The sequence below is a fragment of the Mycteria americana genome, chromosome 14 (genome assembly GCF_035582795.1).
Source record: "Mycteria americana isolate JAX WOST 10 ecotype Jacksonville Zoo and Gardens chromosome 14, USCA_MyAme_1.0, whole genome shotgun sequence".
Classification (NCBI taxonomy): Eukaryota; Metazoa; Chordata; class Aves; order Ciconiiformes; family Ciconiidae; genus Mycteria; species Mycteria americana.
The window spans coordinates 9,018,333-9,041,948 of NC_134378.1; the positions used below are offsets into that span (position 1 = coordinate 9,018,333).

Here is a 23,616-nt window from a genome sequence, read left to right on the forward strand (position 1 = left end):
CGAGCACAAACAACACCGCCTTTGTTTAAGGCGGCAGTTGCCTTTTCACGTATTAACCCCTCTACTCAGATGATTAAGGAGATACCTGGCCACGTACAAGCTGTGCCATCAACACGCCACACATCCAACACCAAGAACCCCCCCCCGACCACACCAACCCCAGCGCAGGGACGAGAGCCCCTTCTGCTCCCAAAACCACCCGCCACTGAGAGATAAGCTTCACAAACCCCACGCTCACCCAGAACATGCAATTCATTCAGGTCAGAAAATCGGATTTAAAACACATTATTGAAAACATTTCACTCCCCATACCCACACGGTGCTGAAGTTAGCTCCATGGGGCCGCCACGACCAGGGCTGGGTCTGGACCAACATTTGGGAATCGCTGTACCAAACTCAAACCTCGCTCCTCGGTTTATTTCACTTTTGACGAGCAAATCGGTCACATTTTAAATTTATTAACCCTGACCTGGCTGACCCTACAGAGCCTAGGACCTCTGTACCCGAGAGGCAGCATTTCCCAGCGCCACAGTGCCAGAGCCACCACCAGCCAAGGAAGGAGATGCCGAGCATCCCCGCCGCTGCCCTCTGCCAGCGGAGCAACAAGCACACATGCGCTCGCCCTGAACCAGGGTTCAGCCAGAAAGCAATTCTCTGTGTTGCGAGATATTGCTAATCTAATCACATAGGATGATCTCAAAAATTACATTGGCCTTCTGCCTTTATTCCATGTGAGCACGCAGCACTTCAGACCACATAGACGTAGTGATAACAACCCAGCTACAGCCGCTGAGCAGCAGGACAAGGATGGGAGAGGGACTTCAGCTGCTGGGGGGGGGGGGGGGCAGAATATATATACCCCTTTTCCTACAAATTTCCAGCAGACTCTCACTACCCACACAGAAAACAAGCAAAATTTAAGAATCCTTTTGCCCAAATGCCTGCCTTAATATTATTCTTGTCAGTTTGTTAAAGGACAAGTCAACCCTGCGGGGATTTAAACATGTGGAAACCATGGTATCAGACCTACAGCTTGCCACCAGCTGAGCAGAGGCATACGGCTGCACCCCAGGGCCGGTGCACCCCTTGGGATGCTGCACCCCAGCCTCCCTGCTCACAAGCAACAGGGAGGGCAAGTGCTCATCCAAGCCAGGAGTGGATGCAACAACTTCAACCAGGGAGGTAAAGTCCAATTATATAAATGAGCGTTGAAGGCTTCCTGTAATCATTTCGCTGTTGGTATTTTCGGAGCACTTCTAATCAAGAAACAGCTGACTCTCTCATGGAAAATTAATTTCACTGTGATGATATGTACTAGAAGAGGCAGCAGGGTAATTTGCAGCTCGGGAGTTGATTTGGAAGAGGTCTGAGCATGATCCACACCAGCTACCGACACAGGAAGGGGACAGACCTGACATGCCTTGCTCCTGACTCTAACACACTTCCGCCAGTTGCGGAAAAGACCTTCCTCCAGCATCCCCCGGCACAGGGGACAGCACGGTACCTCAAGCCCCATGCCGGGAGAGACAGCCACCGGGGCTGGGGTCAGGAAGAGGGCCCAGGCGGTTCACAGCAGCCCTGCACGCCCGCAGCAGTATCAGCGCCCAGCACGGCAGCCAGGCTTTCCTGAGGAAGGAGTGGGTCTTCCTCTGCTTCGAGATTTAGGGTTTTCTGTCACATTCAGCATTTTTCCTGGTTCATTAGTCCATCAGCGCTGCAGAAGCGCAGAGGAGCTGTTGGTGAGTTTATCGTGGTCTCGCTGCAACGTGCAACCTTCTCCTGCCGGCAGCCAGGGCTCTGGAGCAGCTGGACCCCGTCCTGGCAAGGGCAGCCACGGCAAGCCCCTGCCCTGCCCCAGGATCTCGACCAACACAGTCGTAAATCAAGGTACAACCAGGGAAACAGCCACTGAACAAACCACTTTGCCAGTTGTTCGGAGCGGGTACGAAGCGCCCAGCAGAGCTTGCAGGGTGCCTGTCCGTGGGAGATGCGACAGAGACTCCAGAAGGGGTGAAGGTCCTGCAGGCAGCGGGGATGGGTGCTCAGGTCACCTGCAGCACCCTGCCAGGGCTGGGAGATACCGCCTGCTGCAAACACCTCCCGCAGGGCCCTGAGACGGCGAAACCAGCAGAGTCGTGTCTATGTTAAGCCTTTTGTTAAGCTCTCCCAGCAGATCCCCAGCATCAATTCAGCTCCACTAGCATTAGCAATACAAAGGGGTTTAATCAAACTAAGCCTCCAAGGAACAGAGAGACAGTTACGGGAGTCTTAACTTGTAAACAGCCTAACTAGGAAATTTCGCAGCATCCCCTCGCTAATACACCATGAGACCTCTGTCTCTACTAGTCTTCCAGTGGCACCGTATTCCCCAGGCATACGGAGTGCCAGAACAATTAAATATGAGGTTTCTATTAGTTTTAGAGAATTTAATATTAATGCCGTCACTGTTACTTAGCCCTTCACCTATAAATAGCACAGGAAGGAATAATTCGATAAGTGGCCTAAGAATTAACAGTGCAGCAGCAGCACTGAGCTGGTAATTACAAACCACCCGTCCCAAAAATTGGCAAGTTTGCAGCTTGCACGTGCACGAAGCAAGCGGGGAAGACGGGAGACTGCAGTGATGCTCAACCAAAACCTGAATATGGGGAATTTGCATTTGAACTGTCTTAAGAGAAAAGTGACCCTGGAGAGGCTTCAGCAATGGGGAAGAAAATTCAGATTATTCTAATGGTCCCTACATTTTTAGTGTACATATTTAAGATGGCAACTTTCAGTTGCAATCCCACAGCTGGCTGAGCTATGGTGTTTGTGCAACTCACTTTGAAGAACACTGCACCGATTTTAGGATACCCAGCAAGAGGAGCACAACATGCTCTGCACACATGGGAAAACTCAGAAGGCCAAGGGAACTCATGGAGCGTTTGCAGCACCAAAGCACCCATGGAAGGAGCCCTGCACCCCGGCAGCAGCCAGGGCTGGCGGTGGGATTGAGCCCCAGGTCACCCAGGCACAGTCACCCCCACCGGGGCAGCGAGCAGCCCAGCGCCGGCACACGCGGTACCCAGCTCCATGCAGACAGTGCTGCGGGTGGGGAAACCAGAAGACACAGTTTACCCATGCAGCAGGGCAGTAACGCTGAGGATGGCTGTAAGATCACACAGAGCTTTGCAAATCCCAAGAGCAGCTCAACTCCCGGGCTCCGCTGCAATTCCTCTTCGCGAGGAAGGGCGTAGTGACACACGCAGGCTGGAGCATGGAGCATAACAAGCATTTGCCCAAGTTAAATATTACCCTTCCTAGCGAGATTCAGACTCTCCTATTTTAATTGCAGTTCAGGAGATGCAATCACACATGACTGCATCTCCTGTTTATTTTCCATCCCTCCCTCTTCACAGCAATGGGCAGCTCTCCCCATCCATGGCCAGCCTGCCCTCCCCATCTCGCCTCCCTTCGCCAGGGTCAGCGCAGCCGCTTCCAAGGAGAAAAAGAGCATCAGCTGCCAGCAGATTTCTCTGCATGCAGAGCACAGCACTCACTGAGCACTCGTGGGCACCACACAGTTAAATGCGCAATAAAAGGCTCTTCAGCAGGTGGAGCGAAATGGTTGCTAACCTCTCCGGCTGGCAGCACTTGCAGGCTGCTGCTGGCTACCAACAGCAAACATTTACAGTTCAGCGTTTGTTCCTCAGGTTCATTAGGAGACAAAGTGGTGGAAATTCCTGCATCCTGGACACCATCTCGAAGCAGCAGGAATCCTGACGCCTGAGCCCGACACTCATGTAGGATCAGGATGAGGAAACAGAGGGAGAGCTTCAGTTAAAAAAAATAAATAAATAAGAATTAAGTGAATGCTTGCACAAGCAAGGGAGAGGAAGAGCAGGCAGATACTCCCCAGCGGTGAAGCAGGAGGGCAGGGAAGGATGTGGGCTGCTCGGGACAACTCCTCGTCTCCCAGGTCTGCAGGAGAGAAAGGAAATCCTCTACTGCAGGCAACCCCGACCACCAACCTGGGCACCCTACTCAAACAAGCAGCCTTGGGACATGCAGGATAAAGGGGACGTGGGGTGGTACTGCCCAGGAAATGCATTCAGTAGGGAGTTTTCATTGGGGCTGTCCTTCATCAGTTGAAGCAATCTAGAATACAGCCAGGCCACAGCAGAGAATAGAAGACAGGTTGGATTTGGATTTAAAATTTCTATATACATCACACACCATTTAAATAGATTTTGAAATCACTGATTTGTTAGTCTTCCAAATTAGGAGATTAACTGTACCCACTGGAGAGTATAAAATTGTCAAGGTGAAAACAACTTAAGAGAGTCACAGATTTACTGACTCAGTTCACACAGTACAAGCTGCACTGTCTGAAGCTTTAACACCCTGACTTTGATGGAGGAAAAGAGAATGGAACCGTTGTTTAGGATATCCCCAAAAAACCAGACAAAGACCTGATTTTTCAAGCATGTTTTACAAGTTCAGCGTGGCTGAACAAAAAGGGTTATCACATGTACAGCCTCATGTTTGCTGCAACTGAACTGTTCCAAACGGGGGTCCGAGATGATGTTTCTGGTCAGTGGCTTGCCTCTTACACCAGGCTGGACCATCCCAGTTAACAGGCATGAAACAATATGCCCTCCCCGTTGTCATGCTTCAATGCAGGCGCAGAATTTGTGGTTACAGCATCCAGGATGGCATTTGTTCTTCGCTCAATTCAGCAAGACCTGCAGCACATCTTCCACTGCCATTTATGGCTAAAGCATGGTCCAGCTCTTATTTAGATCTTGTTTGTCTCTGAAAAAAATTAGCATGGGGAAAGTCCTGCTCCCTGCCTAGTTTGTCCATGATGCACACATCCCAGGGGACCCGCTTCCTGCCCTCGGAATGGGAAAACCCAAGGCAGAGATTTTCACCCCCACGATGGGATTGCCTATGCCAAGCCGCCGGCTGCTTCATGTCTCCGAGCTCGGCAGGGCAGGGCACGCCGGTGGGGACACTCGCCACCGGCCACCCCATGGGAGGTGCAAGGCAGGTTGCAGAGTGCAACCCTCAGCCTGTACTAAGGCGTTTACCCTGGTAATACCCAAGCACCACGATGACTACTATCAGCAGGGCAACATCCACCACCAGAAGCCGCAGGCTCTCGTCTGAGCGGACGCTGGGTGTTTCAACTGCTTGCTGGGGCTAAAAAGCCCACAGCCGGCAGCACACACTGCAATGTTGCTGTCAGTACCTGCTAGTGAAAATAAAGTATCCTGCAACTGCTTCAGCCCTGAAAGTATAAAGGCTGCTTTGCAGCAAGCATGATTTGTACCATGGGGACTGCATCTAAGATGGAGTCCCCTGTAGCAATACCCCAAGACTGTCCCTTTGTGGTTTCTTTTCCATACATGGCCAGGTCCTGGGAAACCGGCCGTTTCAGCAGCCAGGGAGGGAGCACGGCCACAGCCCCACCTCCACGCTACACATCAGCCTGGCTTGTCTGCTGGAGAGCCCGTCAGCCCTTTCAACTCCTAAAAAATTCTCCAAGCTGAAATTCTTCAATCACGTGGGATTATTGTTGTCCGAGATTTTAGAAGGCAGCAGCTCGGAGCTCCCTGCCAAGGGTACTTTCACCATACAGTGCCATTAAGACCCACAGCAGCTTGGCCTCTGCAGTACGATTACAGAGTTCTTCTTGTCTGCCATAATTAAAGACTGTGCTGCAAACAGTCAGTACAGCTACTGTGTTTTTATAGGACGAAAAAAGCTATCAGAAAGAGGATGCAACTTTGAAGTTCCAGCATACAGACCATTATCTATGGGATTTTGTAAGAACTCTGATGTCCTAAGACATTTATTAGCTTTGTTGTGAGCTATGTAGCCTTGGAATACCTAACATTTTTTGATATGGTTTTCTTCCGCCTGACAAGCAAACTGGTAATACAGCTGCTGTAAATAAATTAACCAATTCCATTATCAGAGCAGGGAATGACTTTATTGGAAATAATTCATCCCTCTATCTGTGAACTTATTTAGCACTTAACTAAGAGACTACATATCACATCACAGCCTGCGTGACACCTTCCTGGGCGTCAGCAGAAAAAAGCAATGGCACGAGAGGCAGTTTGGGTTGCCTTGAATAGGGGAAAATGGAAATACCCTTCTCTTCGTCACCCCGCACCGCAGACCTCTGCCATGCACTTCGGGACCAGACCTCAGCACATGCCAGACCCCTCTCGGGGACAGCAGGGCAGGGAAGCGCTGTGCCCTGTGGCTTCCCCCAGGATCGCCCTCGTCTCCCTCCCTCTGCTGACTCGTCCCTCTGCCCAGCCACGGCAAACATTTACTAACAGCGCTGCCGCCCTGGCGCCAGTCATAAGAAAACCCTAAACCTTATCATGGAAAGCGGAGGCGGGGCGGGGGGGGGGGAATAAAGTGCCCTGGCATCAGAAACCAGATTCACGCTGCCCTTTACCACAAGCACCACACTCGCAGAATTGTGCCTAATGCGCTACCATTAAGTTACATATTAATCCTAGATAAGCAGAAACAAGGCTATTAAGTGAGTGAGCTCAGCAAGGGATAAGAGCGTCCCCAGCCCTGAGCTGTAACCAGGGTTCAGAATCCACCACAGGGCGATGGGGACGTCGCCGACTGCAAGGGACCGGATGCTTGTGGTCCCCAGACTGGAGGTTTTGTGGGGGTTTTGCTGGGTTTATACAAACAGGGGAAAAACCCAGCGCAAGTTCATCGATACAGCGTTCCAGCCCCTGGCGCCGCTTGCCTGCGCAGGCTGTGGGGACGGGGCACCCAGCCCAGCCGCCCGCAGCCTCCCAGCAGCACGGGGCACGCAGCACCCTGCCCACCCCCTCGCGGGCAGGAGGCGGCCACCGCTGTCTTCTGCCCCAAGTCCCTGGCACTCATTGGTGCCATGGCTCTGCAACGGCTTGGGGACTTGCGAGTCGACATAGTTCTGCATCACCCCCCTCACAGCCCTGCAGAGGGACCAGCACGTGCAAGGGCACATCGGGGATCAGCACAAACCCCCTCTCTTCCATCCCTCCCGCCTCAGAAACACCTTTAAGCTCCTCACACACAGCAGCAGCAGTTTCTTTAAGAGACTTGCGTGTTTACCAAAGGATCTGACTGCTCACTCATCGATATGAGCAACAGGGCGGGGGGGGGGGGGACGGGATGGGACATCAAACCACAAACTAATCAATTCCAGCCTGCCTGCGCCCAGAAGTCAAGCTCTGCAAACAAGTTAAGAGTCAGACATTTGGCTACCTTGGAAAAGATAAACAGGCTGGGAGCAGCAGGCCGGAGCTCCCCGGGCTGAGCAGCCCTCCTCAGCCCGTGTGGGGGGCATCCCCCCGCCAGGCCCGGCTCGGCCCGCGCTGCCCCAGCCTGCCTGCTGCACAAGCTCCTCGGGATAAGGAGGCGGCACTCGGCAAATGGGGAGGGGAATTAATTTCCAACAGGCAGGCACATCCCTCGGTTTGGGTTCAGGAGCAGGGTTTAGACACGGCAGCTCTGGAAGCCCATCCACGGGGGGCTGGCGTGGGCACACAGGGCCCAGAGGCTGCTCCAGCCCCTACCGCAGCCTGCAAACAGGAGCCGGGTGGGCAAGAGCAAGGCAGAGCCAGAGGTGGGGAGCAGCCCGGTGCTTCGCCACCGCAGGGCTCTGGGAAAGGCGGGAGCACGCTGGCACCCTCCCGCACGACCAAATCCCACGGGAGAGGCAGGGTGAGACACCACAGCCCAAGGGGATGCTTGGCCTGCAAACGGGGAGCGTGGGATGGCTCGGAAATATGACCACTAAAAGCAAACGCTGGCCACCTCCTGCACCGAGGCAGTGCCAGTCCCCATGGCATCTCCCTGCCCTGGGCTTTCAGCCTCAGACACAGAGAGGGAAGTCCCTGTGCTCACCTGAAGCTGTGGTGATCCCGGCATGGGCTTCCCTGTCCTTACCCAAGCAACTCCCCGTGACCGTACACAGAGCCCAGAGGTACCAGCTTCCGATTTCTGTCCCCTCTGGCACCCGGATCCCATTTAAGAGTCTCCTTGGCCTCCACTCCCCACATGGCTAGTGGGAAGTTAAACTCGCAAGTGCATCAAGCATGCTATGAGGTCTTGGGGATGGCACGTTTCCTTTGCATCCTAAACAAATGCACCAAAATACCATGTGTGCATCTCGATGTGCATCTCATGAAGATGCACCAGAGCAGCTCCTTGGTGGTCTCAGGGCCAGGCGCAGGCACCGGGCAGCATGGCATCACCTTGGCAGGCACCAACAGACCCCATGCAGGACAGCTGGAAGCAAAGGCAGCTTCGTCAGGGGCTTAACAACCTTCTCTCCCTCTGCAAACATCCTCTCACTTCAAACGGGCAGGGTTGGCTATCGCAGACACCCCCGGGCTGGGGAGGGCTGCAGGGAAGGAGCTGGGCAGGCGGTGAGAGCAGGACTCAGGACTCCTCCAGGCCAGGGCAGCCCCGAGGGGCTGCAGGGAAGGAGCTGAACAGGGCTGGCATCCCACAGACCCTGCCCACACCAGCCCCTCCAACCCACTGAGCATGGCACCAGTCTCCAGCGATGCAGCAGCCCACCCTCCTCCTCCTCACCGAGGTACCAGCCCTTCCCTCCACACTGGGTAACAAGATTTTAGATTACATCAGTTTATCCACTCAAGTTACCCGATTTGTCCATGTCACGTTCGCTTCTCCAAGGTATTACAACTAAACACCATCCTCCTCCGCTCCCCCTATCCTCCACGCGGCCAAGCCCTTGGCAGCGCTTTGCAGACACAGCCCTACAAATGCCACGAAGCTCTTCAGCAGCATCCTGCAATTTGGGGGATTTTTGACCCACTCCCAAGCCAGGTACTGATGCAGTGCCCCACATGCAAAGGTGAGAAACAGCAGAGAAATTTAATACAGGCTGCTCTCCCACAAGTACAGCCTTTCCCTGACTGTAGCAAAGTTCTCTTCCATCAATGCTGGGTTTTAGCCCTTTTGCAGGCTCAGGAGCTGAGCTGGCAGGGGAGCCCCCCCAGCCCCGACTCCAGGAGCCCACTGCCACGCCAGCATGGAAGGACAAAGCCTCACATGGGAACTTCCACCTGCGGGGTTTTGGTACCCATCGAATGCAAGTGACACCGAGAGCCCCAGCCGCGACCGGGAACCTCCTGTGCCCTCAGCACAGCCCCGGGACATAGCAGCTGCAGCCCAAGGCAGGGTAGGGGACGGCGGCTGGGGGAGGGCAGCGCGGGGGGAAAGGGTTGGTGTCAGCACCCACTGTGAGCCCTGCTTTGCTATCAGCTTTCTGCAGCGCAGCAGCAAACGAGACAATTACTATGTTGACTGGTGTTTTTTCTTTTTTTAGGTGAAAGCAGGGTTAACCTAGAGCATCCTGAAGCCCAGCAGCCCCCTCCCCAGCACAGCTCCCTCCACCTGCTCCTACCCTACGGCCCTTCCCAATCCGATTCATGGAACAAGCAACCCTGAAGCTGCTTAACAGGACCAGGTACCAGCAGATACCCCACAGCTGCAGCCTAGAAACTGTAAGACCATTTGATACAATGCAAGACACCAGAAAGCTGGCGCTGATGGGATGATTGCAAGCTAGCAAGCCTGCCGAGGCCTCTGAAACACAAAAGGATGCTTGACCAATCCTTACCTGTAATTATAAATGCAAGTTAGGGCAGGAGGACACACAATGGGCTTGGGCTGGAGGAGAACCGAGGTAAAGCCTCATTTACAGGTTTGATTAGCAATAAATTAAACATGGGAACACTTTGTACCCAGCTATCATACACAAAGCTTGGCCAGCCCTGCATGAGGGCTCAGGCCACCTCCAGGAGAGACGGGGCAGCCGGGGGAGGGATCCCCACACCCACAGCACAGGGGGGACATGGCCAAACTTATCTCCCTGCCTTCACCACAGAGTTATCTCTGCTGCAGCATGCAGCAAGGCAAAAACATGAGGAGGTCCAAGAATGGGAAGGGATAGAAGTTTGCAAAGCCCCAGCGCTGCTTTAAGCGAAGGGGAAGGAGCAGTGACGCTGCAGGGAGCGCTGGCACCTACGCTGCTGTGCAAGAACTGCACAGTTTGTTTCACCTCAAAGCAGAAGTTGCCGGCTATCTGTCCTCTAGCCCCGACTCCTCCAGACAAGCCATTGGGTTGAGGTATTTTCTGTTCTGCAGGCAGCGCTGAGGGTCACGTTCACAGAGCAGGAGAGCCGTGACCTGTGGCTGACCTCCTTATGTCAAACGGCAACAAGATAGAAGGTGATTACTGGCATAAACGTCTCTTTTTAAGACAGAGGAAAGGTGATTTGAATAGCTGGCGTATTTTCAATGGCTTGCTCAGCTAAGTTGGAACAGCTCACTGCACGCAGCGCAGGGTGCGCTCACAGCCTGCTGACCACAGACACAGCGGACCTGCGAGCACGAACACATCTCTCACAGCAAAAAACCCCTAATCTTGCAAGAAAGAGATAGCCATGCACCTTGGACGCCCTTGCCCTACCACTCCAGGCAGACCCTGGCAAGCGTAACAGCTCTTAACTGAACGTCATTTTAAACTTGCCTCAGTATCTGCTTACAGCAACGCTTCCGCCCGCCCGCCTCGGCACGCACGCAGAAATAAACCCTGTGCAGCAGGTCTGCTGCCGCGTCTGCCCCCCGGACCCTCCCACCCCGTGCACCGCTCACGCTGCCGGGGTGCGGGCAGGGGCCCACACCTCCTCGCCCCGCACTGGGACGAGCTGCGGGCCGGGCAGCCCCTGCCGAGCTGCGCGGGAGCCCCACGGCCGGCAACCTGCTACCCCAGGAAATGGGGAGAGCTGCTCTTGCTGCAAGACCTGGGCTCCCACCGCGCAGCGTGCCTCCAGCACAGCAAAGGCCAGAGCAAGGAGCCAGTGCCTCTAGGCTAAAAGAGCAGCAAGAAGCATCGTCTGCTTTCTTCCTCTGCAACCAACACAAGCTCCTCTGCTGCCACAGCCAAAGTCCTGCAGGGTCCCGAGGCAACGCTGCTGTGGGGACCAGGACAAGGGCAGACAAGACCCTTGTGAGCTCCCACGCTGCTGATGGCCACTGCAGGGGGGTGCGGGGCCCCCTGTGAAAGTGCTAGAGAATCTGGTCCCTGCTGCAGAGCCACACAAGCTCGCACAAAAACCACAGCTGCTTTTCTAGAAGGTGAAAGCCTGACTGCCAAATGCTAGAGTATCTCCCTTACCTGCTAGCATGGAGTTTTATATATCTGGAAACATGGTAGCAAACTGAAAGCTAGAAAAGGAAGCCTTTTTCCCCAAAATTCTCTGGGATGCTGAATGACTAACAACATTCGATGCTCCTACCTCCTCATCGCTTCAAACTTTTCCCATCTGGTTTTGCATTTGATCACTGCTGCAGCCTGAAACCTGCCTGCTGAACTACCCGGCTTCTTCAAAAGCAAGCCTCGCCACACAGAAACATGGCTGAATAATATTCTCACTCAATAGCTGGTCTCCAGGCTGGCATTTTCAAGGGCTTTGATCCATTTCAAATAAGGCAATGAGCTTAGCCCTTGATTAAATACATAGCATAATCCACCTAAATCTTGTTAGCCGAGAAGCAAGTCGCTCGTCTCACTAGTTGTGGGTGGCATTGCATTTCGCTGCCAGGCAAGCGGGGCTGCCTGTAGGGTGAAGGTGCCCCTCGGGGGCACATCCCAGGCAGGCAGAAGCACCGGGGCAGCTGGCAACCGCAGCAAGAAGGCACACTGCTTGCCACCGCCGCTCCGGCAAGCCCATATGGTTTCAAGGCACAGAAGTTCATGGGATCCTTCTGCAAAGCTTCGCCCCGTAACGGGCAAAAGCCACCCACGGAAAGAGCTTGCCACCTCCCCACTGGAGGGCACAGGTAGGGTGCCTCCAGGCTCACCCTGCAGCCAGGGCAGCGGGCACCCGACAGCTAGCAAAGCCCTAAAAAAATCCACGGCAAGAGAAATCCCTGACCCTGAGCGAGGGAGCCAGATGCACTGTGGAAGGAGGATGCGCTGCAGCTTTGGGGGAATTTCACACCACATCGGTCACGCCTCCCCTTCCTTGGGAGGAATGAATCGGTAGCACAGCATTCGTAGAGCCTTAGCAGAAAGGCCTGGGTGCCGAGTGGGAAGCGCGACACGACAAGAGCGACTATCCCCGCTGCCGGACAGGCAACAGCCTGGCTCTGGGTGACGTGGAGGTGTGCAGCCAGGGTCAGCCTCACACGCACACCCCACTCAAGGGTGACATCGCCGTCTGGCTGCTCCGGTCAGCTCGCGGCAGCTGTGACAAGGAAAAGCAGCACCGCTTCCCTCCTGGGTCCCAAGCTGCCTCTCTGCACTTCCCAGCACAGACACCAGTGCGGGTGCACACGTGCTGGTGCCATCCCCAACAGCGGGACACGGGGGAACAAGGCAGTTTGGGAAGTCTGGCAAGAAGAAACCCTCCTTCCCCAGGAGCCCTGCTCCTCTCCTGCTTGGCTCTGGGACAACTGTATAAATTTACAGGTGAGTCTTTCAAAGCGCAGAGGCAGAACATCGAGTGAGGGAAGACTGAGGATGCTGTTTCCTAGCCCTGATGGTGCTCGCTCCCAGCCTGAGGCTGCACGATACTGCTCCTCACCAGCGATTCCCCCTGCAGCCACTTCCACTCAAACAGAAAATCACGCTAGGATGTGGGACACGAGAGACCTGCTCCTGAGATTACAGCATATTTGTTATTTGAGTCATTAGAAGACAAATTCCCTGAAAAGCACTCTTGCTCCCTGTTTCTCTCCAGGTTTCGGACCCAGCAGGTAGGGATCGGCTCCACGGGGAGATAAGCCCCCGCGGGCTGATCCCAACCCGGAGGCAGGAGCCCTGCAAATCCCTGCTCCATGCTGCATTAGCAGCTCCGAGGCTTCCTGCAGCAGCCAGGCACGTTTCAACAGCCACTGGAAGGATTTTGAGTTAATTTAATCATGTTAACATGTTATGTGGCTTCTGTCATCTCAATTACCTTAAAAAGCCCAGGCACAGATCTCAGGGGGAATGCAGGGAGGAAGAAAAAAAAATTGGTTTAAGAATTAGTAAGGAGAAAAAAAAAAAACGTCTTGGGCACAATCCCAAAGCACAGTCTCAGGCAGATCAGAGGAGAAAAAAAAAAAAAAAAAAAAAAAACACCAAAAACACAACTTTACAGGATTTCAAAACAAAAAAAAAAGCAGCCAGAGGCAGTATCTGCTTTAATCAAATACTAGCCAGGAAGGCTCAGCAGAGCAGATCTCGCTAGTCACCCGCTGCATAGCAGGAATCAGCCTTTTGGCATTGGTATCCTCACCCAGAGCCGGGCAAGGGAAAAGGCTGCCCGCAGAGGAGCTGGGATAAGTGACAGCAGTTGAGCATTGCAGGGGCATTTCACCACTTCAGAGGTTGCTGCTATAACAATCTTCTCTGACTCAGCAGCTGAAAGGGATGCCGGGAAGGAAGCACCATAAAAAAAAAAAAAAAAAAAAAAGTCATGCATTATTAATATGGACTCTGGCAGCAAGACATGAGTTGGAAAAACACTGAAGGCGAAAAAAATATGACTGCAGAATAACAGAGCGCTGCATGTGTGGAAGCATTTCACACTCCTGCAGGAGCTGCTGCGCTCGCAGGGCTGCTGCGGCCGGGGGCCACCCCGCACCCGCCTGTGGGGTCCCCAGTTCCAAGGGAACCCTGTGTTGGCTGACAGGAACTTAATATCCACTAGTTTCTCTCCCAAAGCAGGTTGCTGCAGCCCCAGTGCAGAAAATGCCACACACCTTGGGCATGGCCGCACTAGTTTCCGGCTACGACAGTTCTGGGCTTTCCTGCTGTGGAATACAGCCATTTTAGCCGGTTTATTTACCTGTGGTCTGTGCATCACTTGCCGACTCCCAGCAGCTTCCACCCTTTGCTTGCCACCCCACGCAGACCCCCAGCCCTGCCCTGGCAGAGCCCCGGCCACGCTGCTGCCACGCTCCCCGATATTTTAGCAAGAGCAGCCATTGCGCAACGTGCCCAAGGCTCCCACGCCACAGCTTGCAGCCTCCTGCCAGCATGCCCGCTGACGCAGAGGGCACGAAAGGCAAGAACAGATCTGAAATGCTTTCCTTTTCCTGCTAGGTAGGTGAGGAGGAAAAAAAAAAAAACCACCATCAGTTAGCACTCGACGACCTGGTGCACTGCAGTGTTTGCTTTCCTCTTATTCTGTACACTTCGTACATTTTTTATTTAGAGGCACTTTATAAAAATTAGCTTTCACATAGCCATCTTCACTACTTTCCATCCAAAATCCTTGCTCAAGACACAGCCCCCTCCCAACCTGCAGCTAAGGGGAGACACCATAAATTAAGCGTACGCACTCCCCTATCACAGGCATCACACAGACCTCCGCCAGCTTGTCCTCCTCGTTGCACAGGAGCCTTTGGCAGCGTATCAGCATATTTAAAGTTTCAGCACAGCTTGGTCCCCAGCCTCTGCAAAGCAAAGGAGGTGGCTAATGCAGTGCCAGGATTCAAGAGGTTCCTTTGATCGTTCCATGGCGATAGCATTCAAGTAAAACCGATCAATTATTTTGCCATAAAATTCCCTAGATATGCAAACAAACACTGGCTGAAGACTGCTTATACCATAGTCCAACCCACAGCTGTGCGACAGGGCTTTTTGCCTGTATTTGCTTTCTTCCATTACGTGTGCAGTGGCATCCTCCATACAGAAATATTTCCCAACCTTTACCTTTCAGATTAGAAAGGCACGGGGAGGGAACAGCTTTGCAGGCACTGTCTCACACACAGCCCTCCTGCAGCAGGCTGGGAGCACGCAGCCCAAGCGAGCATCGCACAGACATGCACCCGCTCGTCGGGGCAGGAAAACAGCAGTTTTCTAACACAGCAAGCTCCCACTGAGCAGGGAAACTGAGGCACAACCCAGAGGAAAAAAACCATGGTGCTATTTGAACCCATGTCCCCTGGAAGCAGCCTCTCCCCTGCAGCAAGAGGTGGGGGGACAGGTGCCCCAGATGGGGTCCCCCCACTGCAAGGGGCACTGGCCAGCACCCCCACAGCATCTTCAGAGGGGCCCAGAGAAGAGACCCACACAGGGCAAGGGCTCTGGAAGGGTTTGTGTCAGACCGGGGATGCCACGCACAACCACAGGCTTGCAAAGGGCCGTTAGTTTTGCACCTCAGTATCAAAAACCTAGAAAAATGAGCTTTAGGAAGTCACACACAATGCGGCCACCCACTTTCAGCTAAAGCCCAGCCCAAGCAAGTGCTAACCCCCCTCGTCTCCCACACACAGCCGGGAGTGCGGTAGGAGCTCAAACCGAGCTTCTTGCACCCCTGAAGTCATATTTACATGCCTTAGAAAAACAAAGTGCCAGAGCAGGTGCACTAAAGCTTGTGGCCTTATACAAAATATCTGCAGTCACTACAGAGCACAAGGGATCCCCCAAACCTGCCTGCCCCCCAGGCACAACAGTCCGCTCTTTCACTTTGGGTTTTAAAAAAAAAAAAAAAAAAAAAACAGCAAGCCCCAGAAAATTCCTTTTGTAACAGAAAAAGGGTCCCACCATCCTGCCCATCCCACTCCGCACCATAGCTGCACCCACGAGGACGCTTCCCACCGGGCCAGGTGTGACACCCGCTGTCCCTCCGCCACCCCGGGACCCTTCCAAGTAGCAGATGAGGATGGCCAAGAGCAGTTTTCCTGCCGGGAACTGACATGACCCCTCAGCTTTTCGGTCTCCCTTTCCTTTCTAAATAATAGCAGCTCTGGAGTAACGCTAAAAGCCCTGGCATCTTTAATGTTCTCAATTTCATGTTCTCCAAAAAACACACCCACAAACATCTCAAAAATTTCTGATTTGGGGGGTTTTTTTGCACTTCAGCAGCACAGTCCACTATACATTTTTTGCTCCACCTCTCAAAACAGGACTAATACCCACAGTATTTACAGCAGGTGCTAAAAACCCTCAAACACATTAACTATCCTAACACACCAGTATTCAAAACGCTGTCAGACAAAACCACGGTCAGAACAACAGCCCAAATGCAAAGGAGAGGGAAAAGCCAGTATGAAAATAAACTTTACTAAAATAACCCAGTAAAGGTTTTGTCAAAGTAAACACACATTTTATTGTAACAATGATGCTTTAAAAATAAAGCTGTTCAGGGAAAGATTTTCTCGCTCTGTATAGCTGCGTGCCAGTTTCTCTTCCAGACTAGTCATGCCTTGGTGCTGGCAGAGGGAGAGCAGAGGGCTCTGCAGAGCCTTACCCAGCCGACAGCACATCGGCCCCAGCCAGCACCACCGGTTGAGGGTCACCAGTGCCACCCTTGTGAGGTTCCCCAGAAGTTTCAATAAAATTAAGCATTTAAAGACTCCATGTGCTGCCTGGATATTAAAATTCACCAACAAGTAACAGCATTCAAATAGGAACAAGTGCAAACATACAGCTCCCCACATTGCTTATCTCCATTCCCTGCAGCAGTCCCCAGGGTGTTCATCGTACCCTGCAGAGCAGATGCTGCCTGAGTTAATGCAATTAATGAGTCCACCTGGAAAAGAGGCAGACGATCAGCTCAGGAAACAAAGCAGCAGTGTCAGAGCCCTTATCTCCACCAGAGCTGGCAGCCACCTGAAGAGACTGAGCTCCTGCTGAAGCCCTGGCATTCCACGGCTTCCCAGTCCCATGAAGATCAGGCCTCCTGGAAGTCTGGGCTCACAGCGCTGATAGTTTTGCTTTAAGGTTTCATCCATTGCAGATCACTGAAGTTTTGAAGCATTTAATTTGCAGGAATGAACTGGTACGTGGAACCTTTTGTGACTGCTGACCAGCTTCCACAAACCAGGCCTTGCAGAGGTAGACGGATGAAACGTGAACTCTTCGCATACTCTCTGCAGTTGCAACATCCGGGGAGCCATCAGCAAAATAACCCAAACCAGACATGCCTGACAGACAACACAGGTGCTTACAGGCAAAGAAAACCTAGTAATTCACCTGCCCTCAAAGAAACCTTGTAATTTGTTAGCCTTCACCAAAACATGGTCTCCAACCAACGCTCTGCACCACCAGCGCCTTAGATGCATTGGCACAGAAGCAGCCCTGTGCAAGCAGGGCTGCAGCCGCTGTCCTGCCTGCATGTGCCTTTTAGGAGGCTCAGCGCTGGAAGGAAGCGGTGCTACCAAAGGAGCTATTTCCCACAGCTGCCACCAGTCTCCTTCCACACATAGCACAGGAGATCCTGAGCTCAAGTTCTCCTATCAAGGAGCACTCGAGGATTTCTTACTACCCCCAGTCACTGTCAGATCTGATGACTGCAAAAACCTCAGCAAGATACGCTGAGGAACTGGGCCGTTCCTTCCTTAGGTTGTAAAATGCTGCTCGGCAGATCTTTCGGGGAGAGAAAGGTGAAGGAGGGCAGCGCCGCTGGTGTTTTCAAAGTAAGATACCACACTCCCTTACACTGCAGAGGGAAGACCTAGAAGGTGAAAGCCAGGACTACAACAGCACAAACCTCGTTTTGTTATTCTGAGCTGCACCTTCGCCTTCTGTCCCTGCTCGAGCAGTGCCCAGCAAGCCACTGGCAAACCCGAAAGGACACCTGCGCCCAGCCTCTGCCAAGGCCACGGCGGCCCACCGGTGTGCTTCTCACGTGAGCCGGGCACCAGCACTCCACTGCGGCCGGCATCCCCGGCCCCCTCGCTCGGGACTCTGCACCGCCGCCTCCTTTCGGCATCTCTCTCCACTGTGTCTGACCAGGCTCCTCCTGCCGACGTCCCCACGAGAAGTGCACAGAAGGCAAAAGCAGCAGCTGCCCACTCCCCCACACAACCTCCCCACTCCCCTCGCCCGGACTCGCCAGCCCCGGCTCTGTCCCCCCACAGTGCCATCGCCCTTCCCAGAACCACAGCCACCACTTTTCCTCTGTTGCCCTTGGGGGTGAGGAACTCAACCACTTCCCACAGTACCATGGCCCCCTCAATCTAGGGCAAGCCGGCGGTAGCAAAATCTTTTGCCATTTTCACCCCAGGAACTCCTCAGCGCTAAGATTTGCCGGGCTGAGGCATTAAGTAACCAAACTGGATCAGCCACATTCGGCCATATAATATTCTTGGAAGGGACCAAAGCAGCAAACGAGCTGTACAAAGGAAGCTGTTGGTCTCCACAGTACTGCTCTGCTGTCCACCAAAATGCAGCGTGAAGAAATAGCGTTTCAAAGCACCCCTGCCTATCAAAATCAAGTTCTTGTGCCATAAATATAATTCAGGGCTAACGCTGCTACCTCATGCCCTGTACGACTGGTCGGGAGCAATTCCTGATAAGTTTTGAGGAAGGAAAGCCATAGTGAATTACAGCGCTCTCACAAAGGTAACAATCTTTCACCCAATAATTTAAATTCTCTGCATTATTTTCCTACATCAGATCCAACCAAGTAAGACTCCTGTACAAACCTACATTTAAAAAAATAAAATAAAAAGGCTCAACATCTGGAGAGACAACAAGGGAAAAGCCAAGAGCAGCTACCCGAGCACCAGGGAAGGCCCCGACTTCCCTCCTCCCAGCCACACGGCAACCACCCTCTCCACAAGGACCAAGTCCAAGGTCTGAGAAATTCCTACTGTTGCAGCGAGAGTTATCAAGATGAAACGGCAACTTGGAGCGCAAGCAGCTTGTAAAAGCATTACGGTTTTCAGCTGCAGGAAGGAATTCCCTTGATTTCCCAGGTCGTGTTAAAAGAGCACAAAACCAGCAAGACAAGACGTTTTCAGGGACTGTAGCTTAGCTCCTTGGAGGACCCTTGCTCCAACACCGAGGTCCAGGCACAGACAGAATAACTCTGGCAAGCCCATTTCTCCACATCCCCTCTGGAGAAGCAAGAGGCACGCAGGGCGGTTGTCCCAGGAGGGAGAGAGCCTCAGTGCCAAGAACGAGCCTCACAAAAAAAACCCTGCTGAAGTGCACACTGGATTCCAGAGCAGGACAAAACAGTTCGCCCCATGCCAAGCTCTGCTTATTCCAAAGACGAGGCCAGTGCGATTGCACAAAATTAAAGCACGGTCTGCCTCGCAGCCCTTTACCCTGCTGCTGCCACTTGCAAGGCCTCCGAGCAAGGCAGGGAGCAAAAGCAACGTCCCCACCCGTACAAGCATCAACTCGTACCTGCTGCCTCGCAGGGCTTCCCTGACAGGCAGCGGGGACCCGGGCAGATACAAAAGCATCTCCTGGAGCCGCTGCATCTCCACCAGCCCCGCTGCGCCTCGGCCCCAGCTCACCGCGGAGCAGAACAATCGGCCGCCTCATCCAACGCACAATGGCCACGATGAGACAGACCCACATAATCACCCCAGCCACGGCAGGGACAAAAGCGAGCGGGCGCCAGGGAACAGCGTCGAATAAAAGGGGAGTCTGCTGTATTTGTGCCATCAGCTGGGTCTCTGACAATTTACTTTCCAAGGTGGCTTTGGAAGCCCAGGGATGTAAATTGTTAGGGTGGTGTGTGGGGAGGGCACACTGGTATTGGATGCGAGCACTGGGAAGGAGGCGGCGCTGGCTGTTTACATTGGATCGCTCCGCACAAACTTGCGGCCACAAGAAAATTTCAGTTCCTAGGAGGAAACCTTGAACGACAGAAGCGAGGAGCTACCCCAGGTATTGTATAAACCAGGGCACAACGCAAAAGCCCCAAAAGCTCTGGGCTCCCTGTGGGTACCAAGCATGGCGACTTGCTGACAGTAAACATTAATTTCTTCCTGCATTTCCGTCTCAAGCAGACCGAGGGCACGCTGGCGTTACCTGGTTTGCAAGGAGCCAAACACAACGGCCGGAGCCCAAGCTGGGCTCCCCTTCCCCATCCCCAAAGGGCACCAGGAGCAGTTTTCCAGCTTTTCCAGCCAGCAAGGGAGCCGGCAAGCGTGCCAGTTCCACGCCAATGCGCTGAGACAGCACCCAGAAGTGCAACTGTCCCAGTTTTCTCCTGGCACTGGCATACCACTGCTCAAACACAACAAGCCTCAGCAATGCCAAAGAATTTTTTCCCCCCTCAAACCAGGGGCTCAGGGACAGGCTCGGCCCAGTTCTGCCCTCCACCACGGTGACAACACACCTTGCCACAGGGATGCCCGGATCCTCGCTGCTGTCCCACCACAGGGCCGTTCCCGACCCAGAGGGGCTGACGCTGCCCAGGCAGGGCAGGCTGGCTCCAGCCCTGGCACCGCTGACCCCCATGAGCAGAGGTTTGCTGTAGGAGCCCCTTCCCAGCAGCCTGTGGCACCGAGCAGATGAAACCCTTTCCAAGGCCCAGTCTCCAGCTGGTTCAAGCTCGCTTGCAGCTTCAGGTCCCGTTTATTTGGATTTTTTTAACTAAGGTACTATCAAGGAATGGATTAATCACTCCTCTGCCCATGGTTCAGCCGATGAGCTGCAAGTCCTTCTTCAGCGGCTTCCCCAACATGTGCTGCAAGGGATAGTTTTAGGGCAGAGGCTTCTTCAGGCCCTTCAGCAGCCGGAGAAAACCAGCCCAGCCCTACCCCACCACACAAGGTGGCGGCGGGCAGGCCAAAGGCCCCCAGACCACCCACTGACGGTATCTCTCCATCACATGCCGCACGGTCAATTTATTAAAATCCCCAGCTCTGCTCGTGTCTTATCTCGCTCACTCTTCTTCCAAGCTTCTCCTTACCACTCTGGCCTGAAAACAAACTCCCTCCGAGAGCTGGGAGGATGAGCCCAGCCACCCCAGGAACACTGGGCTGCGTTTTCACGACGGAAACATTTTAGGCTGAAAGAGGGAGGAGGGGAAAAAAAAAAAAAAAAAAAAAAGAAGCAGCTCTTCGTCACCCGATGGGGAGATGACTCAGAACATCACTGACATCCATGGGCGGATGGGGACAGGGACCACCTTCACCTCTCTGCCCTCTCTTCCAGCATCACAGACAGCGAGAACACGGGGCAGGGTGTGACTGTGTTATCCGAGGTCCACGCAGGGAAAGGCCTCCGGGCACAGAGCTGGTTTTAAACAGCTTTTTATACCCTACAGCATCTCCAGCGCCTCTAGGACCGGTGACCACACAGAAGTGGCACAAAATGAATTAGACAACTCTAAAAACGAAACAAAATCATCCTTACAAGAGAAGTTTCCTTCTGAAACTGTACAGCTATCCCCTCTGGGCCCAGGGAAGTCTGTCCACAGCCACGCCACGGCTCTTGAAGAGGATACCCCCTGCGCCTGCCCTGCAAAGGGCTGCAGGATGCATCTGATAAAAGAACTGCCAGCCCCATGGCAGCACATGAACAGGATGAGTCAGGCTGTGTTTATAGAGGGAGCAGGCGGCAGCTGCGCCACCCGTTAGCACCAGTGTGAAATTGTCCTCCAACGGATGCAAGAGAGTGGCTCGGCAGCTCCGAGGCCAGCCTGCAGGACACCGGCCAGCCCATCAGGACAGCAAAGCCCTGGGCCACCAAGCCAGGGAGGAGCGTGGTGGGGAGGCCCAGGATGCGTGTCCTCGCTTGGGCTGCGCCTGGGACACGAGCCCCGTGAGCAGGGCTTCACACACCTGCCAACCCCTACTCAGCCCTGCGAAAGGCTCCCAAAGCCCAGCAGCAGCCCTGGGACATAATCTGTAAATAAAACCCACAGAAGTCACCTTGAAAAGCACACACAGGTCTCCCTGGGATGTCCGAGCTAGGGATGGCATGAGCAATACCAATGACATTTCAAGGAGAAACTCCCATTCGCAAGATTATTTTTTCAAAGGACTGCTTTTAGAAAAAACTAATTGTTGTCAAAGTTTGATTGAAGGCCAAACCGCGAGCCTTGGCTCCTCGCAGCAACGAGATACACTGTACGAAGACAACAGCTGCTTTCCAAGGCACAAGCTTTCCCGTATCTCACGGGAGACGGGCACGCAGCCGCACGGGCACCGGCACTAGGTGCTAGCCATTTTGGTACACGGCTACTCCAGTCCCCTGTGAAGCCCGCTATGAAAAAGAAGATAGGAACAAGTAGGCTCTCCTTCTAAAATACACACTTCTCATCCTCCCACTTGACAAAAAGGTAGGATTTCTGCCAGAGAGCGAGTTTAGACCACAAACACTTGGACAACACTCCACTTCTTCAAAACAAACTCTCCAGCAGGCAGGCAGGCGGCTCGCTGCCCCCTGCTCGGCTCCGGCAGCGGCACCGCTCGGGCCCCACCAGCCCGGGAAAGCCCCGCGGGGAGCGCGGCCGGCACCTCCCGCGGCCCCTCCACGCAGCGGGGACCGGCACCCCCGCGTGTGCCCGCCCCGAGGGGCACGAATGGGCACCGGGCACCCCCCGGGAAAAAAAAGCCCCCCTCCCCCAGCTGCGGGCTCTCCCCCAGCGCCGGCGGGAGGCGGAGACGCGCTGCCCGGCGCCGAGCCCCGCGGAGCCGCCGCCGCCGGGGGCGCGGGGCCCGGGCCGCCCCCTCTCCGGGCAGCGGCCGCCGGGGATGCCGCGGCCCCCGGGCCGGCCGGGCGCGGATTACTCAGCGTTTCCAGCGGGAGGCGGCGCGCCCCCGCCCCGGGCCTCGGCCCGCCGCTTACCGATGCCTGGCGCCACATAGACGAAGTAGAGGAAGGAGGAGGAGAGCGAGAAGAGGAAGAGCGCGGCCAGCAGCGAGCGCCGGGGCAGCAGCCGCCAGGCGCCGCGGGGGCCCCGGGGCCACCGCATGGCCGATGCGCCGCCGCCCTGCTGCTGCTGCTGCCGCTGCCGCCGCACCGCTCACATGCGCCGAGGCCCGGCGGGAGGCGCCGCACCGCTCACATGCGCCGAGGCCCGGCGGGAGGCGCCGCACCGGGGCCGCTCCGAGCCGCCGCCCGCGCCCAGCGCCGCCGCATGAATGAGCCGCGGCGGGACGGGGCGGGGCGGGCGACGCGGGGCGGGGCGCCGCGGGGACCGGCTGCAAACTCCCGCCGCCGCCGCCGCTGCTGCGGCACCCAGGGATCCTCGGCAGAGACCGCCCCGCTCCCGGGGCCGCCGGGGCGGCCGGCTGCGGCCCTGCGGCGCTGCCGGTGGTCCTGGGGCAGCCGGCCGTGGACCCGAGGCACCGCTGATGGGCCTGGGATACCGGGCAGTGGCCCCAGGACAGCCGGCCGTCGACCTGTGACACCCAGCAATGGCCTCGTGACGCTCGGCCGTGGCCCCAGGACACCCGGCCATGGCTCCGGGACACCCAGCAGCGGCCTCGGGACTCCTGGCCGTGGACCTGGGGCACCACCGATGGTCCTGAGACACCGGGCGATGGCCTCAGGACAGCCAGCCGTGGTATTGGGTCACCACTGATGGCCTCGGGACACCCAGCAGTGACCTTGGGACACCTGGCTATGGACCTGGGGCACCACTGACGGCCTCGGGACATGGGGCGATGGCCTCAGGACACCTAGCCATGGTACTGGGGCACCACTGATGGCCCTGGGACACCCAGAAATGGCCTCGGGACATGCGGCCATGGACCTGGGGCACCACTGATGGGCCTGGGACACCGGGCAATGGCCTCGGGACACCCAGCCATAGTCCTGGGACACCTGCCGATGGTCCTGAGAACCCAGCCATGGTCCTGGGACACCCAGAAATGGCCTCGGGA

General features: G+C 55.0%; 1 protein-coding gene across 2 annotated transcripts in view; it reads right to left on the bottom strand.

The window, feature by feature from the left end:
* B4GALT5 (beta-1,4-galactosyltransferase 5) overlaps positions 1 to 22,919 on the bottom strand; it is a 40,470-nt gene extending 17,551 nt beyond the window's left edge. The window contains exons 1-2 of one of the 2 annotated variants that reach the window (XM_075517198.1): positions 22,807 to 22,919; positions 22,577 to 22,768 (exon numbers count right to left, since the gene is read on the bottom strand). In XM_075517198.1, the coding sequence (XP_075373313.1) occupies positions 22,577 to 22,703 (127 nt within the window). In that variant the 5' untranslated portion in view covers positions 22,704 to 22,768; positions 22,807 to 22,919. Of the gene's footprint in view, positions 1 to 22,576; positions 22,786 to 22,806 lie in introns of those variants that run through there. The other variant, XM_075517199.1, reaches the window with a different exon arrangement.
* Positions 22,920 to 23,616: the final 697 nt, after the last annotated feature.